This window comes from Eurypyga helias, unplaced genomic scaffold (genome assembly GCF_000690775.1).
Source record: "Eurypyga helias isolate BGI_N326 unplaced genomic scaffold, ASM69077v1 scaffold8336, whole genome shotgun sequence".
Taxonomy (NCBI): Eukaryota; Metazoa; Chordata; class Aves; order Eurypygiformes; family Eurypygidae; genus Eurypyga; species Eurypyga helias.
This window is the reverse complement of record NW_010255937.1, coordinates 2950-19333: the sequence shown is the minus strand read 5'-3', so window position 1 is coordinate 19333 and position 16384 is coordinate 2950. Positions and strand designations below refer to the sequence as shown.

The window sequence follows — 16384 nt, the reverse complement described above, 5'->3', positions numbered from 1 at the left end:
GGGCGGGAGGCGGCCTTCGCTCCACCCGCGCCGAGCCACCGCCGGGCTCCGGCTTTGGCGCACCCCGGGCAAGGTGTGTGTGCCCTCTCCGGCTCAGCCAGTGCAGCGCATGGAAGTGCCGCCACGGGCTCTGTCTGACGGGGTCCCCGCGCACAGCTATCACTGGGGTCACCGTTACCTCGGTTCCTGGATGCATTGCTTTTGTTCCGGAGCCCACAGTCCTGGCAAACGGATCTGTGCTGGTGGGTACCAAGTGTGGTTACCAGTGGAGTCAGGCAGTGAGCGAGTAACAGCAACAAGATCGTTTTCCCAAGCCGCGTGTACAACACAGCCCACCCTCCACTTCCCGTTGCTCATCATCTTCCCTGCCCCGATGCTACAGAACCAAAATACCCCACGCTGACCCAACAGCAATGTTAGCTTGAAAGAGCAAAGTTCAAACAACTGTTTGAACACATCAGGCACAGCGCTGTTTGACAGACGTGCTCTTCTCCTGGCTTCACCATGACGTGATCTTTGCAAAGCTGTGCTGCCTCATACCTGGTCTCTGCTGGACACAACAGTGAAACCAGAACCAGGCCTGCATCTTGGAGAGCCACAGACGGTAGCTTCTGGACGTATCGTGAAAGACAAGCCGTCTCATTTTTCACCGCTCGGTGACAAATGTGTACGACTTCGCCAGGCTAACTTAACCACTGCTTTACGGGTGCTGTTGATCGCCCTGGGCAAACAGTTATTACTGCCTGATGGGATTTAGCCTTCGCTGGATTTCTGAGTAACAACAGAGGTCAGGTTTCAAACTACTGTTGTGTTTTGCATGTGGGGAACCAGCAATCTCACCTTCTGTTGAGGATCTGCCTGGGCAGGAAGCTGTTTTACTACAGCCTCTTCTTGAAAACCTTCTGGTTTGGTTTGAAATCACCCGTACGTGCTTGAGAAGGTGCACAGAAATTACAAGGCTTCTGGTGCTCCGTCCACACTGTGATGGCACCACACCAAGAGCAGTGCACCAGATGGTACAGGCACAATAAATAGCCCACGCCCCCCTCAGCCTAACAAAAAACCAAAATACACTTATAATCACTCCAGATTCATGTTCTGCATTTATTGATCATCTAGTTCCAATAAGCATTTTCTAGGCATCACAGCAGGGAAGAACTTCAGCATGACAGCTGAACAGCTCTGCTTTTTACAGAGATCGCCGCGGATGCGTAAGGGGCAGCATGGAGAAACATAGAAAGGGAATTAGGATGGCCATACTACTTCGATACTTATTCAAATTCCATGCTCTGCTTTTTGCTTTTCCCCAGCAATGCAGTGATATCTGGAAAGCAGGCCACCATGTGTTGGGGGAAAAAACAGTGCAAAAATTCAACCGTAATTACAAGCCTCCAGAGAATTAGAAAAGTGTAATTAATGATCCAGTTTGCTGACAGCCTACAGAAACCAAACCAGACACAAGATCTTGGCGCAAGTGAAACTGAGCAAGAATGCTGCTTTACTTGATTGTTCAACAAGCATTCTAGTACTACTTGTACGTGCTGTGTCTCTTCAGTGCTGCTCCTATCTAGAAGCTAAGCAGAAATTTCTGGTCATATTAGTAACCGTCACAGCCAGATCCCATTGGCGTGTGGGGCAAGACTAAACAAAAAGCCAGCTGTGACCACAGAGAAGTTAAACAGGCCATTTCCATGCCTGCCGGCCTTCTACAACCTGGATACTTGGCACCAGCCCCTTAGCTGCCTCATTCGTTAAGTCACTGGGCGTCAGCCATACCTGCAGCTTGTACATCTTACCAGCATCCCCCAGTCACACTCCTTCCTTTGGAGTATCTGGGTCACGTGGAATCACCAACTCTCTGGGCAAGCTGAAGAAACGGGTTTATATTTGAATAATTTACACAGAGAGGAACCAACACTGCTATGGAATTAACAGTTCTTCCACACCACTGATGAAAGACTAACGTTTCCAGGAATACCCTTGAAGCCCTTCTGGAGAAGAAATGAGAAAAATACAGCTTTAAGCTGGTTTGTGAAGTTTGCAGATGAGTCAGTTGTGAACTGTATGTGTTACTTAGGAAGACAAAACAGAGAACACTGTTGAACTTGCTGAAAGCAGCAAGTACCAATTACTTCAAACTGCTGACAGCTCTTTAGACACACTGTGGAAAGGGAAAAGGAAGGGCACCCCATGGGGGAAGAAGCCCTCTATTAGGCTTAAGAAGAGTAGCTTCTTCACAGTGTTTCGTTTATGGGAAAAGTGGCCCAGTCCCAACTCCTAGACAGGTGAAAAAGGGCAGCCAGGTGATCGGCAAAAAACCTTCTCCCAAGGCCTCAAACAGGCACTAAACTCAGGTGTTGTGTCTGGGCACTAATAGCTCTGACGTACTGCACCCATGCACCTGCCACCATGAGCAGGCTATCCAATTAAACATACATTTAACTAATGATTTCCCAAAATAATTAGTTACCAAAAATGTAAATGTGGACATTGAACACATCTGTGTTTATCTAAAGCACCTATAGGAGGAAGTACTACCTGTACTTGTAAGGCATACCCACACATGGCTTTTTTGTCCCACATGGCTGTCTTGCCACTAGTAACCGTCAGCTCCTTCCACCCCAGCCCTCAAGAAACCTGTATCACACACCGTGTAGTGTATGCATGTCGCACAGCAACCTGACACAAAGGCCAGCCAGCTTGCAAATCAGTACCAAAGGCTTCTTACAAGGAGACTCTAGCACTGGAAAGCTTGATTTATTAGCGGGTTACTCTGTGCTGTTAAAACCTGTGGCAACCTGTGACAGAGCGGAGATCAGCCACGTGTTGCAAGCTCCTCCATAAAGCTTTTGGTAGAAAGGTATTTCAGGTAGGCAGGGAAGACTCTTCTTACAAGACACTCCGAGACTAGCATTTGCTCACTGGAGGGCCAGTGATGGTTACAGTAGGAGGAAAGGTGTGTGTTCTGTTTGCTTTTTAATTATTTCAAGATGAAATACAGTATGTGAAACTCAGTAAGTGTCTGCTGATGTTATGCTGTTGAAGATGCTAAGGAAAGTGGTGCTCCAACTGCAGTTACCCTTCCTATTCAGATACTCAAGACAGCCAGTTTGACACATTATTATTGGAAAAAATTATATTTTGGAAGAACTCACTACAGAAGGTGACAGAATTCCAAAAATCAAATTACATGAAAATATACATCGCAATTTTCTTTGTACAGTAGGTGAGGAAAACTCTGAAGTAGAAGGCAAAGAATATCAAGGGCCACAGAAGAGAGAAAAGGGAAAAGGAGGGAAAACTATTTTGATACCAAACCCAGAAGTCAGTCATTTGAAAGCCTACAGATGTGCATGCTTGAACTCAACCTTGAGAAAAAACAAGCCTCCCACACACACACCCCCCACCCCACAAACAGGCAATGAAAAAGGCAAAAAAAAATTCACCCATAAAAAGCAGCTCATTCCTATCTTGGACTAACTTAGTCACCTGAACTTACAGGTGAAAGCACTCGAGTCCCCCAGAAGTTAAAAACCCAGCAGACTGCTCAAGGGTGCTCCATGGCCAGTTTTATTGCTATACCCAATTCAAAAGCATGTGCAATTGGGTTTAAAAAAAGGGGTGGGAGGGAAAAGCAGCACCTTTGAGACTACAAAGGTCACCATAAAAAAGACACAAGTAATTGATAGCAAATCCTTTCAGGGTTTAATTAGGAAACTTAAGTTCTGATGGGGGAAATAAAAGGGAGCACATTTCCAAAAAACAAAGAGATACTAAACTTTAATAAGCAAGAGATTTTAATTAAGCCTCAGTGGGTCAAAGGAAAATTAAAGTGGGGGAGGAAAAAAAAAAACCAACCAAACAAAACCCCAACTTTATCCTAATTGGTTTTAGTTTGACATGCTTCACAAGTTGTTGGGTTTTTTTGGTTTTGTTCTTTTTTTTTTTAAACTGATAGGAAACCATGAATAGGGAGAGAAAAACCTGCTAAAATCTTTAGAATTTACACAGTTCTATTCCTAACTACAGACAGAATTATTTGGTACAATGTGTATTTGTGGATGTACATGACAGTATATATATTATCCGGATCATGTTGTGCTATGTACACATCTTTACAATTCTTCCTGAAGGTTAAAGCAGTTCATTAGATTTCAAAATGTGTAATCATCTTGTGTTGGCACTTGTTAGGCTCTTGTCAGCATTGATAACTGGCATGTTTTATTGCAGCCCAGTTCCAGCCAGTGTTTGCCAACTTGTAACAACAGAAGTCCAGCAATAGGTGGGTAGAGTGCAGGAAAAAAACAGTGCCATGTTTCTCAATTGGAGACCTACAAAGAAATCACAGGTGTTAAAATAAACCCCCTCATCATCCTCAATTATTTTAAAGATGTTAAAGAGTGTTTCAAGCTCCGTGAAGACAATCATTACTTGTTCAAGAACTTTACATACCTTTGAACAGAAGATGCATACATCCCAAATCATCACCTGAGAAAGACTTTAGTTCAGCATACTGGGCATCCAAGTCCAACTATCAGACTTTCAGGCTCCTGTTACTCGTGTTGCGTGTCAAGCACACAGTGTGTAAGCATCTGATTATTCACACACAGGGCTACACACTTGCAGATTTACCACTGGAACTTCCGGGCGTGACTTACTGCGAATGATGGGTGCTGCTTCAACAGCGAAGTGCAGTACAAAGTGGCATAGCAGCGCTTCCTTAAGCAATAACACCACAGCTACCAAGTCAAGCTGTGCTTGTTTGAAACCAGCTACATGGGCCCTTCTCATCCAATTCATTGCCCATCACTTACTTGGGAGGAGTCACCAGGACTTAGAAAAGCTTTTGCCTTCCAAAAAAGCAACACAGCCAATTACTTAAATATTTGTCATGAGCATTGTTTCACTATGGCCAAGTTTAACATGGCAACAGAGCTGAGGTTAGTTAAGGATAGTCTGGAGTGTTACTCACAGTTACTCCCTTTCTCTAAGACAGAAAAAACTGCCAGCTGCATTAACAATTCTTACACTCTACTTAGAGGCAGTTGTACAAGACATTCTGTTCCTTCGCTTAGTCTTTTGATCAATATTAAGCATTTTTCATGCTTTCTGTTCAATCAAAGCATTTCTGCAGAAGAGACACTGCAGTACCAGTTTGGCACAGAGGCAGCCTTCCTCCACCCCCACAATTTCTACAAAAGTGTAAGAAAGGAAGTGTCTCCTGTACAACCTTGGTGAAGAAAAACTAACTAGCAGGCACATTAAGTAAGCTGTTCTGGTTGTTCAGAGGGTACAACTCCTTTAAACCACATACAGTGCCATATTTCTCCCTCTGCCAAGTTTTGTATGCTGAAGCCATCCAGTACATACAGTTTTGGGCTTCTCCAGCCAAATGGCTCAGAGTAGTTTATTTGCCAAACCAACCATTAAGAAATGGCAGCTTCAACATGAACTCTGCATTGCTTTGAAAAGTAAGAGTGGGAAATTACTAGCTAGTTGAGGAAGTTTTTCCATAGCATAACAAGATTAAGGTGACCAAAGGCCAGGTATTTAAGGGCCATGTTTGAATAGAGCTTTCTACAAGAGCTTATTGTATTAAAAAAAGGTCCCATTAAAACTAGGGTGGAACTTGAAATTAGAGTAAGTATCTTGAATCAGCAGCTCGAGTGCAGGTATCACATCAGCTACTCTCAAGCTAAAACTTGTCCAGGCTCCCAGATATGCTACAGTTCAGTTTCCAAGCAGTACATAGCTGTTTTTCTGAAGCCACTCCTAAGCCTTCCTCAGTAAAAAACTAATTTAGGGCTGCTGAAAAGAACACCACCTTTCTTGATATTATTGATGGGTATTATCTCAACTTGACACTTTCCGATATTAATTTCTATTAAAATTCCCACAGATACCTGAAGTAATCCCTTCCAGACGGTTCCTGACAACTTCATTGAAATCTTACTTAAACCCACGTGCAACACATCACCATCTCCTGCAAGCTAAACTCCAGATATATTTACGTATGAACGTGAGGTAGCAAGACAGGATGCTTTTAAGAGTCAAACAAGCATTCTTCACAATAATGAACATGCAAGAATGATTACTCCCTCCTAATACAGCTCTAGTAACCCCTAAGGGCTATTAATAAAGCAGGATGAATACTGATAAAAAGAGAATTTCAACTTGAGAACAGCATAAATACAAGAGTACCAGAGACGTTCCCCAATCTTGGCAGAAGGGGATGTTCCTGCACTTGAAAATTCTTTTAGTCTTTAGTCCTGCATGCAGCCACAGAACGGTACGTGCAACCACACAGCTGAGGAAAAAAAGGTTTGCTTTTGAACAACAACATCAAAAATTAGTTCAGCAACACTGTAGGCAGGAAATCCTCAACTCTGGTAACTGACTTGTCTTTAGAGGTATACTTACCCTGAAAAAAGTGAAGCTACTAGCTGCTGAATAAGTGTCACTCAAAAGCAGTTTCTTGGCTTTTTCTTACACAGCGGGCAACTTTTCTTTTAAATTCTCCGTTTCTGTCTTCTCTCCATTCTTTCTGTAATTAAACAGACAGCTTTCAGATGTCAGTCCTATAACAATGTACAAATTCTACGAAGGCTCTTGTTGTTTATATGTTTTCAGACATTAGCCAGCTAGTCAACACCTAAATTGGCTTACAAGCATTGAACAGTCACTGAAGACCTGTGACATTCAGGATTTCTGAAAGCTTTCTCTGGGTTTCTATGCAAGATGCTCGCAAGACAGTAAGGATGCCCTTTCCCCCTTGGATTTTAGGAATTCTCCAAAACTAACCTGGTGGCTACCAATATTTCACAATATCTAGGCTCAAATCCATTTACTTCAGCCTGCAAAGTAGCAGCAAACTCAAACTGTAGACCATAAGCTATTGTTATGGGTTAGAGAAAACATCTTCTAATGCAGCAATGAAGAAAGCTACACAGCTACTGTGGAGCCAGTAATTATTCTGAGATCTTTAGGACAGTTTCAGCTCCCTCTCAATCTATCCGTGAGACTCCAGGATAGATATACACAAGTATTCAAAGAGGCACAGCAGTGTCCTTAAAGAAAACACCTGCGAGTAAGATATGCCTGCAGGTTATCAGCTTTTGAAGACCTCAACAAAATACTCAGCACACCTATGGGGGTGATCTCTGTCAGAGGTATCCAATTTTAGAACTGTACAGATGAAGAACAAAGATTAAGGTGAACAGGAAGGTAGGCAAGATGATGATGTGCACACCACTGTATCATGGAAACCCACAGGAAAATGTGCAGCGAGGTCTAAAGTTCTTGGTGTCAGTCTCATAACAAGCTTAGATAAAAGCACGGGAGCATCGTGTGATGTAACTAACATTGACGTGTTGGGTACTGGCTTACAGTTAGGCAAGAAGCGGTAGGAAAATATGAAGAACCCCTTCTTTCATGAAGTAAGTTCTATAGCTCTTGGTTTTTGGTCTAAGCAATATATTCTTACCACAGGGGTGAGGGAAGGGGCTAAAAAAACCCCCACAGTTTTACCTGAAGCAACCTAGCATGCAACACCTTTTCACACCCTACCTGGAATGAAGGTTCTAACACATTTGAGTGAGAGAAAATTAGGACACCAGGCATATCCTAACATTCCTAATATCCTTCAAGCCCACCTAGCCAGTCAGCATGTTGGAAAGCCCATCCAGTCTTATCTTTCCAGTGAAAGCACAAATAAGGCAAAAAATTTTTTTGTTTGGGGTTTTGGTTTTGGTTTTTTTTTTTTACCCCAGCAATTAATACAAGCAGCATTTGGTTCTTTGGACTGGGACACAGGACAGCTTACAAAAGATGGCTTAAGGCCAAGAAAAGCATTGAATTTATATCCTCCCAGTTTCAGGTTTTCAGTTATTGTTTCTACCTTTTATATTTGTACTTCCATGAAGCAAGTGTTCAGAATTGAATAACAATGTTTCCAATTTGACAGCGAGCTCTGTTCTATTTGCTTCTCATATCATCTCTTCCGGCTCCTGTCCCTCATTTTTCTCCCTTTCTAAGAGACACTACTCCAACATGCATAGCTCATTTTTCCAGGAAGCAGTTATAACCCCTGCTCCTATAATGCTCTGACCTGCCTGCAACACCTTTCTTTCTAGATTCACTTAAAACTAGACGTTAATGAAAGCAGACAAAGTGTCTTTTACTAACTGCCAAATACAGTTGGTGGAGCAGACTTGTACTTAGTCAACCAAGCAGAAGACACCTTGATAGAGAAGCTCAGAACAAAGCGCGTGAGTTGCTGGATTCTTCCTTAACCAGAACACACTCTTTGGGTAACAGGAAGAGGATGCAATCTACAATCCAGCAGATGGTAAGCTGCTCAAGCAGCACATTAAAAGTTACTTGGGATGCCTAATACCACAGTCAGAAAAACAGTTCCTAGCATCCAAAGAAATGCTTCTGGTACTGTCTTCACAGTTTGATCTGGATTTAAGTTTTTGTTCTTTCAAGCCAGGCTAGAAAATGCTGTGTTTCCTTAAGACATTTTCAACCTTTACCCTACGGTTTAGGTAAACAAATTCAGAGTTTTTAACATCTCTCTGAGGCAAAAAACCCTACTCCTAAAATAGCTGGCAGACAGTGGGCCACACAACAATGGTTAAAAAGCCTGTGATGCTAGAAAGGTGACAAGCATAGCGAAAACTTAAGCTTTCTCCAGTGTTACAGGTCAGCTACATTCCACATACATGAGTCTGTAAACTGAGGCACTCTAACTGTACTTTTGGCATTTCATTAATAACTTGCTCCTTCCAGTGCTTTCAGATTTGCCAGCAGAAAACACCCACATGTCCTGGGTATTTGTTTCCACCCGTAACATAACACAAGAAGGGGAGGTCCAACACTCGGAAAAAATATTAAGTGAGGGAATTCTTCACTACAGCTTTTTGTGTTTGTTTTTCTTCCCATTAAGTTTGTTCCACATGAGACTATTCCCATGACAACTTTTCAGCAAAGCTCAAACTCCTTTGGAAATACTAACAGCACAGTCTATGGGACCAGATGGGATCTACCCAAGGATGCCAAGGGAGCTGGTGGAAGTGCTCTCAGAGCTAATTCCCATCATGTATCAGCAGTCCTGGCTAACTGGGGAGGTCCCAGTTGGCTAACCTCCAGTCAACATGACACCCATCTACAGAAAGGGCAAGAAGGAGAATCTGGGGAACTACAGGCCTGTCAGTTTGATCTCAGTACTGGGGAAGGTTATGAAGCAGATCACCCTGTGTACCATCACACCACATGCACAGGACAACCAGGGGATCAGGCCCAGCCAGCATGCGTTTATGAAAGGCCAGCCCTGCTTGACCAATCTCCTTCTGTGACAAGGTGACCCACCCAGTGGACAAGGGAAAGGCTGTGGATGTTATGGACCTAAACATTAGTAAAGCCTTTGACACCATTTCCCACAGCATTCTCCTCAAGAAACTGGCTGTTCTTGGCTTGGATGGGCATACTCTTTGCTGGGTAAAAAAATAGGCTCGATGGCCAGGCCCAGAGTTGTGGTGAATGGAGCTAAATCCAGCTGGTGTCCGGTCACAAGTGGTGTTCCCCAGGGCTCAGTACCAGGGCCAGTTCTCTCTAACATCAGTTATCTGGATGAGGGGCATCGAGTCCACCTCACTAAGTTTGCAGACAACACCAAATTGGGTGGGACTGTTGATCTGCCTGAGAGTCGGAAGGCTCTTCAGGGGGACCTGGACAGGCTGGATCGATGGGCTGAGGCCACTGTATGAGGTTCAGCAACGCTCAGTGCTGAGTCCTTGGGTCACAACCACCCCATGCAATGCTGCAGACTTGGGGACAAGTGGCTGGAAAGCTGCCAGGTGGAAAAGGACCTGGGGGTATTGGTCCACCACCAGTTGAATATGAGCCAGTGTGCCCAGGTGACCAAGAGTGTGGCCAGCAGGATGAGGACAGGGATAATTCCCCTTTACTGGGCACTGGTGAGGCTGCACCTCAGATCAGTGTTGTGCACCTCACTTCAAGATAGATATTGAGGTGCTGGAGCGTGTCCAGAGAAGGGCAATGGAGCTGGGAACGGTTCTGGAGCACAAGTCCTGGGAGGAGTGGCTGAGGGAGCCAGGGGTGTTCACCCTGGAAGAGGCTAAGGGTAGATCTTATCACTCCCTACAACTACTAGAAAAGAGGGTGCAGAGAGGTGGGGGTCGGTCTCTTCTCCCAAATGACAGGGCAAGAGGAAGTGACCTCAAACGCACCAGGGGAGGTTTAGATTGGATATTAGGAAAAATTCCTTCACTGAAAGGATTGTCAGCCATTGGAATGTATTGAGTCACCATCCCTGGAGGGATTTAAAAGATTAGTGGATGAGGCCCTTAGGGATGTGGTTTAGTGATGGACTTGGCATTGTTATGTTGAGCTTTATGATCTTAAAAGTCTTTTCATACCTAAAGAAACCTATGATAGTAGCTCAAAAGCTTCAGGAAACTGATCTCCCACCCACTTTGGGAAGGTATAGCTAGCTTGACATAGCAGCTACTCTAGCTACTCATAACATTACTCTAGAAAAGCTTTGCACCTTCTGATTACTATCTACCTCTACCCCGTTCCCCCAGTTCAAAGATGTAGAACTTCTCTTTGAGAGGAAAGCAAGTACTAGTCACTGCTGTACTGCAATTCAAGAGTCATTCAAAGGAAGGTATGTTGGCATATCTCAGATGAATGGGGCTTGAAGTCTGTTCCCCTACTCTTGCCCAGAACTGAATTTTTTCCCTCCCCACTACACTTATTACTATAGTTGATATCCTGCTACCTGTGCAGAATAGGCCATGCTCCAGAAACACTATGCTGCATGAAAAGTTTGCATCTTGCTGATGGCAGAATCACTCTGGTCTTTGACTTTATTATAAAACCAGGCCATTCTGCCTCACTCCTTAGCCAGTTGTTGTAGCCTGGGACAACAGGCCTCCAGAGCTGATGGCTAGATGCCTGGTGAAGCTTTCAAGTACATTCTTAAAGCACAGATCTACACAGTCAATCCATGATCCATGAAGTCTGCTGTAGACAGGTGGATGCAAAAAAGTCACAACATAATTAAACTGAGGGACCCCACCACATTTTCCCCCTCCATTCAGATCAGTAAAACCATTAGCAAGCTACATAATATCCAAAACAGAAGTTTTGCTACATTATACTAATAATATACAAGGAACCAATGGTTCCAGAATGTTAACTTCTGCAGCTAAACTCAATGGCAGCTGTAACTGCCACACAGGATTTTACAGCCAGGTTCCTTGAATTTTTTTTAAGACTAAAGGAGCTGAAGTTTATCCATTAAGTATCTCTGAACACACATTACTATAAATACATATATGACTGCATAGGAGAAATTAAACCACTGCCTATGAATTTGTACAGCATCTTTCCTTTACAATCTGTAAGAAGTTTCCTAGGGTGAACTAGCATTTTTGCTTCACAAAGTGACTGCTTTTACCAACAAAAAGGTAGCCTTAGACTGTGATATAAAAGGTTCTTCCAAAAGTTATTGAACTGTTTGTCAGGCTAGAAGCAAAATTCCATTACAAGTTTAGGTTTCTTCACTGAAGACAATGGGCAGACCAAGAAAAATCTTACCGCTGCATCAACATTAGCAGGAGAATCACCATTGGGATCTGCCAGCATAGAAATAACACTAATCATTATAGTTTCCACTGTGTGAATGGGAAGCCAGCGTTCCTCAGGTTTTTCATAGCCATATTTGTCTTCTCCAGGCTCGTGAAGAATTGAAATGCAGACATCACCATTCTTGTCAACTACAAAATAGAACAAGGCATATTTCAGTAATGAACAACACGCTGGCATTTCTTCAGGATAGTTATGGAGCTGTTAGTCTTCACTCCAGCTAGTCTGAAAACATGTTTGTGAAGACACTTTATAAAAAAGGAAAGTAATTCACTATTACAGAACTCAAAGTGTAATAAATAGGGCTTGGCAGAAGCCTGTTACTATGCCTGGACTTCTGGCAGAGGGCATATGGGGAGGAAGAACTTAACCCTAACATCATGCTCCAATTTTCAAGACTATTTAGAGAGGCTTCCACTACAGCTTTTTCTGTTAAGTTCAGCAAACTGGAGTGACTTTTTTTCCACAGCAACAGCTGGATATTACTGCAATACATTGGAATAGGATTTTACCTGCTAGAATTAGGAAGTGCCTGACAAGTACTCTTGTATTTCCAGAGCTGAAACCAACACAACATCAAAATACTCCCTCTGTCCCTTAAGGTGCATTGTGCTTATGCCCTCCCAGCTTTCTGCATCTACAACTTCAGTAACAGCTTCAGAAACTGAAGAGCATTCCTCCTTCCCAGTAAAAGCATTCCATTTTATTTTACCTTCCCAGCTATGTCCAGCTGTCCATAAGTAAATGGAACATTAGGAGTCATCATCTTTGAAGGGACTAAAAGATGCTGTTATTTCCTTTCATGCTTCACCAGAGGAGTACAACCTTAGGCCTTCTATACTGAACTGACAAGTTAGTAATGCTAAGATGAAATACTTGACGGTATAACAAAAGGCAGCTTCTCCTCAGACCAGAATTTTGCACTTAGGAAAAATATAAAATCACTGAACAGTTACCAAGAATTCAAGAAGCTACTTTCAGTAGCTTCTGAAAATACTTCAGGAGCAGTGTGTCAGAGCAGCCATGGCTATTACTTCTCTATGAAGTGAAGATGGCAAAATAAACAAGAGTTTCATATGTTTAACAAGAACAGAAATGTATCCATTTGTCTTCACCATATTTTAGTTCTTAACTGCAAAAAGAAATTGAAACTTTGACATTTCTTACCATTTGGATGCCAGATTTCTGTGATGAATTTCATTTTTGGCGGCCTCAGTGGATAGTCTTTTGGAAAAGTAAGATGAGCCTTGAAAACACCACCTTCACTGGGGAATCAAAAATATCTTAGTAGAGTTTCTTGTAAGATTCAGCTGAAGATTGGAACTTACTGATCTATCAAAAGCTCACACAGCTTTACATCATGTTGGTAATTAACAGTACCACCATTTCCAGATGCAATGCAAGGAGTTTCTAGACAGGGAAGATCTCTTCACAAGATACTGCCAGTTCCTCAACACTGCATCTTTTTTAGAATTAGGATGATGTTCCAGAGGGGTGAAAAATAACACACACAAAAAATACCAAAAAAATTGCCAAGGAATTCACCATCTGGAATGACAACTTACTTTTTCCTCCCAGTACATTTATTTACAGAAAAAAAAATATTGCCAATAACTCCCCTGCTCAAGTACAGCCCAGCAGATACTCGTTTATTTTCATCATTTAGGCACCTCAGTCCTAATTTCTTTATATCAGCCTGCAACAGTGAGCCTCAGTGAAAAGCTACAGAGAGCTTTATAGCTGTGTTTACAGCACTACTTCGTAAAGACTTCCAATACTGCCTTTCCCACACTAGGCTAAAGGGACTCAGACATGACAGGGAAGTGTCCTGCATTAGTTACCCACTGAACTGGAAAACAATAAACAAGATACATCCAGTTTTTATGTGGAGTTACAGGCCCGTATTTAACTAAGGTAAGAGTTTGTTGGGTTTGTTTGTTTTCAAATACCTAGGTTTCAATGCCTGGGAATAGTCCCTTTTGAAAGGTTTGAAGGCCTATATTAAATAGAAAGCTGTACAGATTGAATACTTTGTTAATGTGAGTACTACAACATTTGCCTTGTTACTGTCATTTCTTATAATTGATGTAATCTCTGCCTCTTCAGGTTTAAATTTTGTTACAAACAAGAACTGGAACACAACCTCCAAAGAAGGTGGCAAGAGATGTGCAGTATGATAAGTTACTCCTCAGCAGCCATGCAGACAAAAGAATTGGTGTAGAAAAGGCAAAGCTCTTCAGTGCAATGCAACCTTGAAATCAACACCTAGGGACTGGAACAGAAGAAAGCTTATCTAAAAGGCCTCAAAACAAGCTCAGCACCTTACTAAGTGGGGGAAAAATGTTACTGCAGTTTTTAACATAAGAGGTTCAATTAGCAGCAGCATTTCTTCACTGACAGTATTTATAAAATGGCCATGAGAATATAACAGAGCCACTACAAGACTGGAAGAGGTCAACTGAAGTTGGAGAATTCATCTCAGACAAGACTTGAGAATCACAATGTAGTAAGCTTGAGGAGAAGAAAAGCAATTTGATTACTGTGCTTAAGTACTTATTCAGAAGATATACAGAGGTATACAACATGTTGGAACCAAAATTCACCACTAGGCTTTTTGTATCAGTAATTTACCACTGGAACAGCTTAATGAAGGAGAAGAGATCATCCTCAGGAGCTGCACTTGAAACTGACCTCTTCTGGGCACAGAACCTTTTCCAAGGAGCTAGAGTATATGATCATATACAACCTCTGAGAAAGAGAAGTCATTCTCTCAACTAGCCAGTTTGTTTTTTTTTTAAATGGCAAACAAAAAAACCCACCCATCACACAAAAAACAACCCTAAACACTAACAAAAAACCCCAATCTACCCCATCGCACGTGCCAGGAATTATTCAGGTATATAGCGGTGCAAAACCACAGCAAACAAAGTCCAGGAAATACATTAATCTATGAACTGTGTAGTTTTGTGTTCAAGTGTCAATTAAAGAACCCAGTCCTTTGGCTAAAGATACAGCCTTTTTGAAGCTCACTGTGCAAGTTTGCCAGTATTGATCAAATTAGAGTTGTTGAAGTACTCTGTCACACTTGGAAGTCCTTGCATCTTGAACTGGTAGGATTTGAGGTTAACTCTATGGCCTTCTGCAATTCTCCCAATTACATCCCTCATGAATACTTTCCCAAAATCACCAGCTTGAAATAGTAATGGTTTAAAATTTTACCATCAGCTAAACTAGAGCCTCACAGCAACACCAAATAGTTGATTATACCTGCCTTAAATGCAAGAAAGCAGAAGATGCCTTTAAGCATTGCCTATTCTTTCTCATTTCTACGCAAGTAAAAAGGGATCCGTGTTGCATTTTCCAAGGGGAGCAAAGCAGTTCAGAACTTCTGTATAGCAAATTTGGCTATTTACAGGTATTTTACTAGCAACAGAACAGCATTACCTAGTTTATGAAGATTTAGGTTAACTTCTACTCACTTAGACCAAACTAGAACTAGTAAATCCGAGTCCACTTCAGTTTCTGTATAAGTAGCAGTACTTACTAGAGTGTATCTGGAGGACCAATAATAAGGACTTCCCATCGATAAAGATCATTGTCATCTATTAAGCCCGCTGAAAAGCCTTCCACTGGATTTTTGTTGAGCTCTGTGTAGGAAAAAGAATTTAAGAGTGACTTTAGGTGTCTGTGATATGCATTTGCTGGTTTTGCTCATGCCTTTACAGGTGACCAAAAAACCCCATGACTTCCAGTGACTTGGCATCTACTGATGGACTGAGGGTTGGGTGAGCATCCTCAGCTCCCTACAGCACACAGCCAGAGTAAAACTACCCCAGTACATCATGAGCGGAAGGGCCAAGAACATTTAGAACTGTAGGGCACGATCTCCTAAACTAGATACCAACAGGTGTGTGTGCAAGTCAGAAAGATATTTTCTACTAATAAAGCAGTATGGCTTTTTTTAAGAACCCTGAGGAGCCAGATTAAACTGAAGTCCATTTTTAACTCTAGAAAATGTTAACAGAAGAACAAAGTCATGCTATGTTTTTATTTTAAACTGACATCCTACTTCCCTTCAGTGATTATTTTTTCAGAATCTGAAAGCATTTGAGACCTGTGCCCAGTGCATTCTGAACTACTGGAAGAGAACACAGAAGATAAACTGTTATGCGGTTTACGTTTTGAGTCTTTTTTAATTTTTTCTGCTTTTGTTTCACAGTTTTATCCACTACTGATAAACAATGCAGGATCCTAAGATTATAGGCTACTTCATATAGTTACTGCCAGATAGAAGGCTTATCTGGCAACAGCTATGCACAGGTCAGACCTAGAAGTAGACTCCACAGAGTTTGTTTTCAGCCTGCTCCAGGAAAAAACACAAGACTTAGAAATAAACACCTCAAGTGAGTTCTGCCTAAAATTCAACTTGCACGGGGAGAGAGAACGTCTCTTAACCAACAGCTTTGGGTCAAAAACTAATTTAAATGCCATACTGATGCCAAATTGAAATTCTTGATCCAGCATTTCCAAACATACTGAAGATCCACCAGGATTTTGTACGTATTTAGGACAGAGTAAGGGCAGAAAAAGTTATTCCTTCAACTGGTTATTAAATTCCAGATTAAAACAGGGATTTTTTTTGTTGTTGTTTTCCAGTTACTACTGCATTTATTTTAAACCCTGTCAGATGTCATACAGCCCTCATTATTAT

General features: G+C 42.1%; 1 protein-coding gene across 1 annotated transcript; it reads right to left on the bottom strand.

Annotated features, from left to right (window-relative positions):
• Window positions 1–3121: 3121 nt before the first annotated feature.
• Window positions 3122–15320, bottom strand: UBE2G1 (ubiquitin-conjugating enzyme E2G 1; the record flags this gene model as incomplete). The annotated part of the gene is made up of 4 exons (XM_010153480.1): window positions 3122–4331; window positions 11626–11804; window positions 12841–12938; window positions 15218–15320. Coding segments are annotated over 4 exons (392 nt in total), but the record flags the coding sequence as incomplete, so codon positions are not given.
• Between the last annotated feature and the right edge of the window lie 1064 nt (window positions 15321–16384).